The sequence below is a fragment of the Sardina pilchardus genome, chromosome 3 (assembly GCF_963854185.1).
Source record: "Sardina pilchardus chromosome 3, fSarPil1.1, whole genome shotgun sequence".
In the NCBI taxonomy this organism is placed as follows: domain Eukaryota; kingdom Metazoa; phylum Chordata; class Actinopteri; order Clupeiformes; family Clupeidae; genus Sardina; species Sardina pilchardus.
In genome coordinates this window covers 34,401,155-34,411,154 of record NC_084996.1, presented here as the reverse complement: position 1 = coordinate 34,411,154, position 10,000 = coordinate 34,401,155, and the positions used below count along the sequence as shown (strand labels likewise).

Below are 10,000 nucleotides of genomic sequence, written 5' to 3'. Positions count from 1 at the left end.
GAGAGGCTAGCAATGCGTGAGTGTGTGTGTGTGTGACTTCACACTGGTGTGTGTGGGCCGGCGCCGGTTCGGCCGCTGGTCCGCAGCAGCCTGTGTATCTGGGTCAGTCAGATATGGATTCGATTGACTTGAGTGTGTTACGCTCCGCACACCCAGCAGCGCTGCCTGCCCACTGCTCTTCCTGCGGCACGGGCGCTTTGATTCGCCCTCCAATCACACCAGACGGGCGCCGGCTCTGCCCGCCTCCACGGGATCTGTTGGGTTTGGCCGACACAATCAAGTAAACAACGGCAGGTGGCTGTTGCTCCTCTCTCGTGCACTCTAAATGACCCATAATAGCTGGATTAGTCGCTGTGTATTTGACACACAAAGTGAGCTCTGAATCTGTAGTTGACACATTGAATGCGATGCATTTCGCAGATGAAGCTGGCTCAAATGTTCTCCGCAATTTTGTCTTCCCCTCCTCCTTCTCCTCCCTCTCTCTCTCTTCTTTGCTTTTCATCTCTCTGTCTCTCTCCATCTCTCTCTCTATCCCTCTCTCTCTCTCTCTGCCGTGTCTGCTCTGTTAGTTGGCACTCTGTCATTACACCTATTCCCTGGCCTTTTAAAAGAAACAGGCTGTGACTTCTATTATATGTGAAGAGAAAAGCATCCCTGTGATTAGCCCGGAAAAGTGGATCATCCAGATGCATGGGTTCTTTGGTTCATCTCCGTCATGACATCAAGTTCTTTGTCCTGAGCTTCTGCTCTATTGATTTCAGTCTCTTTCTGTCAATATGGGGAAATGTTTCTGTCAAACAACAGTAAAGATTAGATAATTGCTTTTTTTGTATGAGCATCTGTGGTTGGAATGGCTATGCAAGGCAGACACACAGAAGGCAGTTCCCTCAGAGCAGTAAATAAAAAACAAGCAAAGAAAAAAAAAACAAAGTTTATGTAAAATGTTATGCAACTACTAGAAATTGCCAAGAAACACAAAGTGGTGTGCTACAGTATGTGAGGATTTGAACAGTAAAAGCTTAAAGGTTCCCTTTCCCTTATGTATGTTTTCTCTTCCTCCTCCTCTCCCCAGGACGGCTCAAAGCAGAGGCAGTCACGGAAGAAGACGGTGTCGTTCAGCTCGATGCCGAGCGACCGCAAGATGAACAGCACGGCCGCCTGCATGGCCTTCATGATGGAGGGCTGTGAGATGAAGAAGGTGCGCTCCAACTCGCGCATGTACAACCGCTACTTCGTGCTGGACGCCGACATGTGCTGGCTGCGCTGGGAGCCCTCCAAGAAGGACTCGGAGAAGGCCAAGCTGGAGATCAAGAGCATCAAGGAGGTGCGCCTGGGCAAGAAGACCCCCGTGCTGCGCAGCAACGGCCTGTCCGACCAGTTCCCGGACGAGTGCGCCTTCTCCATCATCTACGGGGAGAACTACGAGTCGCTGGACCTGGTGGCCAGCACGCCGGACGTGGTCAACACGTGGGTGATGGGGCTGCGCTACCTGGTGTCCTACGGGAGGCACGCGGTGGACGCCGCCGAGCCCGGCGAGCCCAGCCTGCGCACGTCCTGGATCGGCTCGGTGTTCGAGCTGGCCGACGTGGAGAAGCGGGGCCACATCGACCTGCTCCGCGCCACCCACATCATCAAGGGCCTGAACCCCGGCATGAAGGAGTCGCGCATCGAGCTCAAGTTCAAGGAGCTGCAGAAAGCCAAAGACGAGTACGGCGAAGACATCAACGCCGACACCTTCGTGGAGGCCTACTGCGAGCTGTGCACGCGGCCCGAGGTCTTCTTCCTCATGATGCAGTTCTCCAGCAACAAGGAGCACCTGGACAGCAAGGACCTGATGCTGTTGGTGGAGGTGGAGCAGGGCGTGGAGGGCGTGTCCGAGGAGATGTGCCGCCACATCGTGCACAAGTTCGAGCCGTCGGCCGAGGGCCGGGAGCGGGGCTGCCTGTCCATCGACGGCTTCACGCACTACCTCCTGTCGCCCGAGTGCCACATCTTCGACCCGCAGCACAAGCGCGTGTGCCAGGACATGACCCAGCCGCTGTCGCACTACTACATCAACTCCTCGCACAACGCCTCGCTCCTGGAGGACCACCTGTGGGGCTCGTCCGACATCTCCAGCTACATCCGGGCCCTGCGCATGGGCTGCCGCAGCCTGGAGGTGGTGGTGTGGGACGGGCCCGACGGCGAGCCCGTGGTCTACGTGGGCAGCTCGGTAGCCTCGCAGCTGGCCTTCGGCAAGGTGCTGGACGTCATCCACCAGTACGCCTTCGAGAGCTCCGAGTACCCGCTGATCCTGTGCCTGGTGGTGCACTGCTGCGTGCCTCAGCAGCGGGTCATGGCGCAGCACATGAAGAAGATCCTGAGCGACAAGCTGTACGTGGAGCCGCCGCACCCCGAGGAGCACTACCTGCCCTCCCCCGAGAAGCTCAAGGGCAAGGTCCTCGTCAAGGGCAAACGCCTTCCTCCCAACTACCCCGAGTCCGAGGGGGAGGTGACCGACGAGGAGGAGGGGCTGGAGATGTCCAGGCGGCTGGTCGGGGCCGACGACAAAGACAACCTCAACGGGGTCAGCTGCAAACGTCTGCGCCTGTGCAAGGAGCTCTCGGACCTGGTCTCGCTCTGCAAGTCGGTGCAGTTCAGGGACTTTGAGACCTCCAAACGGGAGCAGAGGTACTGGGAGATGTGCTCCTTCAACGAGGTGGACGCCAACCGCTTCGCCAACGAGTTTCCAGAGGACTTTGTGGGCTACAACAAGCGGTTCCTGTCCCGCGTCTACCCCACGCCCATGCGCATTGATGCCAGCAACATGAACCCCCAGGACTTCTGGAAGTGCGGCTGCCAGATCGTGGCCATGAACTACCAGACCCCGGGTCTGATGATGGACCTCAACCTCGGCTGGTTCCGGCAGAACGGCAACTGCGGCTACGTGCTGCGGCCGGCCATCATGAGGGAGGAGGTGTCGTACTTCAGTGCCAACGCGCGGGACTCCCTGCCCGGCGTGTCGGCGCAGCTCCTGCACATCAAGGTGATCAGCGGGCAGAACTTGCCAAAGCCGCGGGGCTCGGCCGCCAAGGGGGACGTGGTGGAGCCCTACATCTACGTCGAGATCCACGGCATCCCGGCCGACTGCGCCGAGCAGCGCACCAAGACCGTCTCGCAGAACGGCGACAACCCCATCTTCGACGAGAGCTTCGAGTTCCAGATCAACCTGCCCGAGCTGGCCGCGCTCCGCTTCGTGGTGCTGGACGACGACTACATCGGCGACGAGTTCATCGGTCAGTACACCATCCCGTTCGAGTGCCTGCAGCCGGGCTACCGCCACGTCCCCCTGCAGTCCCTGACCGGCGAGTTCCTGCCCAACACCACGCTGTTCGTGCACGTGGCCATCACCAACCGCCGCGGGGGCGGCAAGGCGCACAAGAGGGGCCTGTCGGTGCGCAAGGGACGCAAGACTCGCGAGTACACCTCCACCAAGACCACGGGCATTAAGGTGGTGGACGAGCTGTTCCGGGCCTCCACGCAGCCACTCAGGGAAGCCACTGACCTCAGAGAGAATGTGCAGGTAAGAGCCACTCAAGCATGACGCGCACTCTTAGCACCAATTTACAGCTTAGCGGTAATAGCACACAGGCTCACGACTCACTGGCTGAACACTCAACCAGATGGAGTCCACAATATTGCTCTTTATTTGCTCTGGCTGTTGGAGAAGCATGTCTGATGTGCCATCACTGTGTAGGAGTCTGTTCAAATTTAGTGTATTACTCATAGGCTTACATAATGGGATGTTTAGTCGCCAAATGGCAATTAAATCAGAGTGCTACTCCTGGAGTACTTGGCAGTTGATCAAAGTTAAGATATCCAGGGGAACCTGCTGGCCGCACCTCTGTTTAAATATTAAATGCTACACATTGCAGACATCCTGTAATACATGCGGAAGGAAGGTATTATCCCATTTTAACATCTGGGCTGAGGCTTTTTTGCTGACATGTCTGGATCAAATGCACTATGGAGTTGGCTCCACTGCTCTCATTGTCTCAAAGCTCTCTTCTGCCTTCACAGTTTCCCCTTTTCTCCCCCTCGCTAGTTGTGTCAACTTTTTGTAGACGCTAATTCCATGATGAATCTTTTCCTATGGCTTCTGTTTTTGGGGTGTAGGCCTATGTACATTTCATTAGTTTAGGAAGTGGGAAAGACTGTCTTGATTTAAGGAATAGTAAGTCCTTCCAATTAGTGATAGGAGAGAGAGAGAGATAAATATATATATAGAGAGAGAGAGGGAGAGAGAGGTAGATAAAGAAAGAGAGGGAGAGAAGTTGTGTTGTTCCAACTAGGTCCAATTAGGGGTTTGTTTATGCCCTGGGAGCACTGGCGTGAATCAGAAGATACAAAAGATGTTAGCGCTAGCGTGACTGTCTGCTCGCTAATCTACTGCTCTCTGAGAGGCAGAAAAAGAGGCAGGCACAACACTCTCTAATCACTCAATATTTACCCACCAGAGGAGGCTCGACCATAAACAAGACAGAGAAATGGTTAACAGTAGTGAATTAGCACAAAGGCCTCGGGCAAAACAATGCTTAAGTGTTGTGCGTGAGTGTATGAGTGTGCAGATGGAAAAGGGTATGATCAAACACTTCTCTGTTGATAATATTGTTGATGTTGTTGTTGTTGTTGTTGTGGCAAAGAGAGGTCTATGTTGAACTACTGGGACTATATAGCAGCCGGATGAGTGAAATAGGTGGGTGCAGAAAGAGGTCGGGGTAGACAGCCGAGATATAATTCCATTTCAAAGTCTGGGCACATTCCAGAAGAGAATGTGAGACTGACTGCAGCCTCACAGAAATCCATCCTCCTCAGGCAGCAAACAAAGGCCTGATGGTGGGAAAGACTGTGAGCTCATCTTCAGGAATAAAGTCCAAGCCTGTTTGCTCAGTCTGTGGGGCTCAGCTCAGGCACATATTGCAGAAGGTGTGAGTGAGCCTCTCCACACAGTCTGGCCTCCTCTAATGCATCCCCATTGTTTTTCATTGTAGACTGCATGCCTGAAATGACCATGGACTTGCATCTGGTGTGTAGTGTATTTAAAGAACAATGTGCAACCTTCCTGGGGCCTCATTGCATACAGGGCCAGAGTCTGTATGTCTGCAGTCTGAAATCCTCATCGCAGTTTAAGATGGCATGTAGGATTTTGGGTAATGGAAAAAATTTTACTATGGGATATTGCCGCCGTATCTTATGGTATAGACTTTGTCCTACAGTAGATTCAGAAAACGCCAAAAATGGCAGCAGTGTTCTTGTTCAGCCTGTCTGAAAATGAGAAATATGAACAGACTGGCTGGAACACCGGAAACAACTAAACAGAAACATATTTCACAACACAGCATGATTGCGTAAGTTCAATCAGAAAATTGGATAGACAATGAATTTTCTTCTGATTCAGGGGAAAGCTGTGGTTCAAGGCAAGCGGCTGCAGTGTCCATAGTCTCACGCTCTGGTCCAACCTCCCAAGGGGACATGGGTTCCAATCCGACCTCTGGCCATTTTCTGATCCCACCCTATCTCTCTCCTACTCGCTTCTTGATCCGTTTGATTTAAAATATTGAACCTACGAGAAATAAATTAGTATAATTAATCCATTAATACAATATATTGTCTATATTTCCATCTACATTTGCTGTCTTTTACAGTAATAACAACAACAAGCACAAGTACAAGATTTTTATGTAACAAGGACTCTAATGAGGTCCATGTTGATTGATTTATTTGTTTGTTTGTGAACCCTAATAAATTTGCAGTGGTTGAGCTGATAGTTGGGCATAATTCAAATGGATAATGAAAGAACATTCAAGAATAATTTAGTTTAAGATTGCCACTGGCAGATGTCAACAACATTGCAACATTGCATGTTTTTGTATTCCATACAAAGAAGACTGTTGTCACCCCATACTGTAGTAATACTGTTAGTATAGCACACTACAGTGAACGTCAATGATTCACTTGCACTGTGTTTATCTATTGATTATATGTGTTTGAGCCATAGCTAGCCAGCTAGCTTAAAATCACATTGGAATCACATACAATCACATAGCAACTCTTTCAATTGTAGTCTTTTATTGAACAGAATAGTTGGATAATTTGGATAGTTGGAGAACCCCGCTCCTCTTTAGCCCAGAGGAGTCCAGGATCTCCATGATAGCAAATGTTGACTGATCATACCACAGGACCTTTTCCACTTGACCTCAGTCCATGTTAAAGCAGCTCAGGCCCGGATAAAACAATGGTATTTCTGACTGTGCTCACAGACAACGGTTATCAGAGGTTTTCCTGACCCCATATAATTATTTTCTTTACAGAAACAGGTCTGGTTTTAATGCAGTGCCATCTGAGGTCCAAAAGACCACTAATACCATCCAATATTGTGTTTCAGTTCTGTCCCTTGTTTGCAAATATTTATCGGGATTTATCTGGGGTGAACTCCCCAAATACTTCACAATTTCATGTTCAGAAGCATTATAATTATATTGTTTCATCATTTGTCCACAAACGTTTACACAGAGTGATGAATACCTCTTCATCTTTACTTCTAAGAGACTCTTCTGGGAGCTCTTTTCCATACCCAATTATTTTGCCAGTTACCCCAATTAGTTGTAAAACTTTCCTCCTTTAGCTTTCTTTGTCATTAAATAAAATAGAAATATATGCCATTTTCAAAATTTGATTTGTTGTCTGCATCCTTTTTGCAGCTAAATATGAGTTTACAAAATGTGCATATTATCACATTCTGTTTTTATTTGCATTTTACACATTGTCCCAACTTCTTCTAATTTGGGTTGTAAATCAAGGTTGCAAATCCCAGAGCTTGTGGTAAGCGCTGCAGGCGATCACTTATCTCAAGGTAACAGAGAAAAGAAGCACTATGACCTGCATAAAGTGTGTGCCACTTTGAGAATGAACCACAGCTTGAAAAGCTTTGTTGGATGAAGAGTTTTACAAATTCCACAGCTCTCCTGGACTTGTTCCACCCATGCAAATTGGTGTCATTGATTTTTTTCTACAGTATCTCTCTTTCTTTCTTTTCTTCCCTTTTTTCTTTCTATCTCTCCTTCTGTGTTTGGTCTCTGTGTCCCAGTTGCCTCATTTATTTCCTTGGCTCATGATTTATGAGTTATGTAGGCTTGAATGATGTATAAAGACTAGGTACAGGTCATTGGAAATCATTACAATTGACCTCTGTTACGTTCAGTTTGTATTTATTAAGTTACTGTAGTAGCAGTGTGTGACTGCTGTGTACTGTATGTCAAGTGAAGTAGTGTTGTGGTGGAAGGGGTTAAATGGGGCTCTGTGGAGTGTGCACCCATGGTGCATATATATGAGGCTGGCCGCTATCAGGCTGACGGCAGCAGGGACAAGCGTCCGTCTGAATGAAGGACACATTATAAAGGAGAGCAACAGTGATGGGACGGAAACTGAGGTAATTTTACATTTAAAAACCCTTCTGGGGTTGTGCCGTGAGCAAGAATACAAAGCAGTCTTGATAGTCAGGTCCTTACACGCACACACACACACACACACACACACACACACACACACACACACACACACCACACACACACACACACACACACACACACACAGACACACACACACACACACACACTCACACAGTCTCCTCCGGTGGCTCCTGCTGTAGCTTCACTGCAGCCTGGAGCATAAAATTGTTAATATATCCGTTTGGATGATTTGAAGTAAATAAGTCTTCGGTGAGCAGGTTAGCGTCACGCGCACACATATACATGCACGCGCGCACACACACACACACACACACACTGGAATAGTCAGCGTCCTCTTACAAAACAACCCTCTGCAGTGCATTGGCGCCCACTGCTTGAGCCCTGTCTCATCCTGGTGATGCAGCAATGCAGGAAAGCGCCTCGTTTGCTCAGTAGCTACAGTAGGGTTAAGGCAAAGTGCATATCTTTAGAGCACAGATCCATGGAGGGAATGAGTAACGCTCTATGGCCAGAACACTCTGAAGAACCAAGAACTTAGAGAGAGGATGGGTGTTTGGGAGATGACAACTACTGTAAATGCTGTGAAAATAGCCTGCCCTATTGTTATATGTGCAAAGCTCATCTATAGGCCTATTGGAAAGGCCAGTATTGATTTCCTCTACATGGCCAGTATGACTTTTCTACATGGTGGGCAGTGGGTGCATGTGCTACAGTGTACCAATGCAGGGTCACCACAACAACAATCATTCTACCTGAATGTGAGTTATAATGGCGCAGCATGTCTTTGAGTACTAACAGAACATTCCTAACATTGATGAATCTGGGACAGCAAGACTCCGTCTCTGCCTCTCGATCAATAGCAGAGGATCTGTCAGGCAATCAGGAGCTGCAGGCGGAGCAGTAGTGATCTCAGGGCTGAGCCCTCAGCGCTCATGTGTTGGCTCCCTTGCTGTTGAAGAATCACCACTGGCAAGTAATGGCCCAACTCATGCTGTTCATGTAATGAATGGATGGACTGCCTCTTTTGTTGCTTGGTACTGGTTAGGAGGAAGGGGTGTGTAAAGAGGATTGTGTGTGTGTGTGTGTGTGTGTGTGCGCGTGGGTGTGTGTGTGTTTGTAGTTAGACTGTTGTGTTGACAGCATCTAAAGTATCTCCTGTCCTCTCTCTTCAGCACCCCATCCCCCTTTCCTCTCTCTCTCTCTCTCTCTCTCTCTCTCTGTCCCTCTTCCTCTCTCTCTTTTCCTGCCTTCCCTCAATCTCTTCACCAAACAGAAGACAAAGTGTCTGGAATGAATTAGCACTACGTGTGGCGGATGTGGGATTTTCCCGCGCTCTCTGGCCCCAAGCCCCCTCTGTGTGTGTGTGTGTGTGTGTGTGTGTGCGTGTGTCTTGGGACTGTGTGACACGAGGGAGGGTCGTTAACCTCAGAAATGGAAGTGATGGCGGTTGTGGAGAGTGGAGGACAAAAGACAAAGAAGGAAAGAAATTGAAAAGAGAGTTGGTGAAAGGATGCCACTGCTCGTTTGTGGATGTTGTGTGTGTGTGTGTGTGTGTGTGTGTGTGTGTGTGTGTGTGTGGCTCTGTTTTGAAGCGACTGCTCCCTGTTGAGTTCCCAGTGGGTGTCCTTTGTATATCAACAGAGAGGAAGAGCGAGAGAGGGAGCAAAAGAAAGAGATGAGAGAGGAAGACAAACTGAAATGAAAACGCCGCATCTCGGCTGAGAAGTGCAACAGTAGCGTACAGGAGCTGATAAACTACTATCATTTGGAGCTCAATTAGGAACACTGGTAGATTTCATCATGTGTATTCTCACAGCAGTGGATATTCCTAATCACTGCCTGTGAATGGGGAGACTTACAGCCTGGAGGTTAAGGAACAGCTCTCACTCACTGTTGTGCGTGGTATGTGTGTTTGCATTTGTTTAAGTTGGTGAATATGTGTACAAACACACACACACACACACACACACGCACACACACACACACACACACACACACACACGTGTTCTCTGCATGCACATCGGAGCATTGGGAGTGCAGTGAGCTGAGAGCCCAGCGTGAGTCTGGCCCTGGGGTCGTGTCCTGCTGAAGGTGTTGACTTTATGGCCCAGAGCAGGGGACGTGTGCGGGGAGCGCGGCTGGGGAGCGGAGCCCCAGGCCTGGGCAGAGTCGTCACGCTGACGGGGGGACCAGACCACAGGCGCTCCGGAGGGAAATGAGCCAGGCTGAACAATCAGCGCACTTTAGCCCAGGCGCTCACACAGCACAGCACAGCACAGCACAGCATACCACACGCATACACAAGCACTCCCAGCACCAGCACATGCAAACAATCAAATACACAGAGAGGCACTGTGAGAGAGAGAGAGAGAGAGGAAGAATAGATAAATAGATAGATAGATAGATAGATCTTTTACTCACTCTTTCTCTTTCACACACGTACACACACACACACACTTTAACACACATACACACACACACTTTAACACACA

The 10,000-nt window shown here is 49.5% G+C and overlaps 1 protein-coding gene across 2 annotated transcripts in view; it reads left to right on the top strand.

Annotated features, from left to right (window-relative positions):
• plcl5 (phospholipase C like 5) overlaps positions 1-10,000 on the top strand; it is a 74,524-nt gene that overhangs the window by 36,862 nt on the left and 27,662 nt on the right. For both annotated transcript variants that reach the window (XR_009938691.1, XM_062533001.1), the window contains exon 2: positions 1,073-3,562. Coding sequence is in view for 1 of the 2 variants with exons in the window: in XM_062533001.1 (XP_062388985.1) it covers positions 1,073-3,562 (2,490 nt within the window). In the remaining variant the exon portion in view is untranslated. The remainder of the gene's footprint in view (positions 1-1,072; positions 3,563-10,000) is intronic.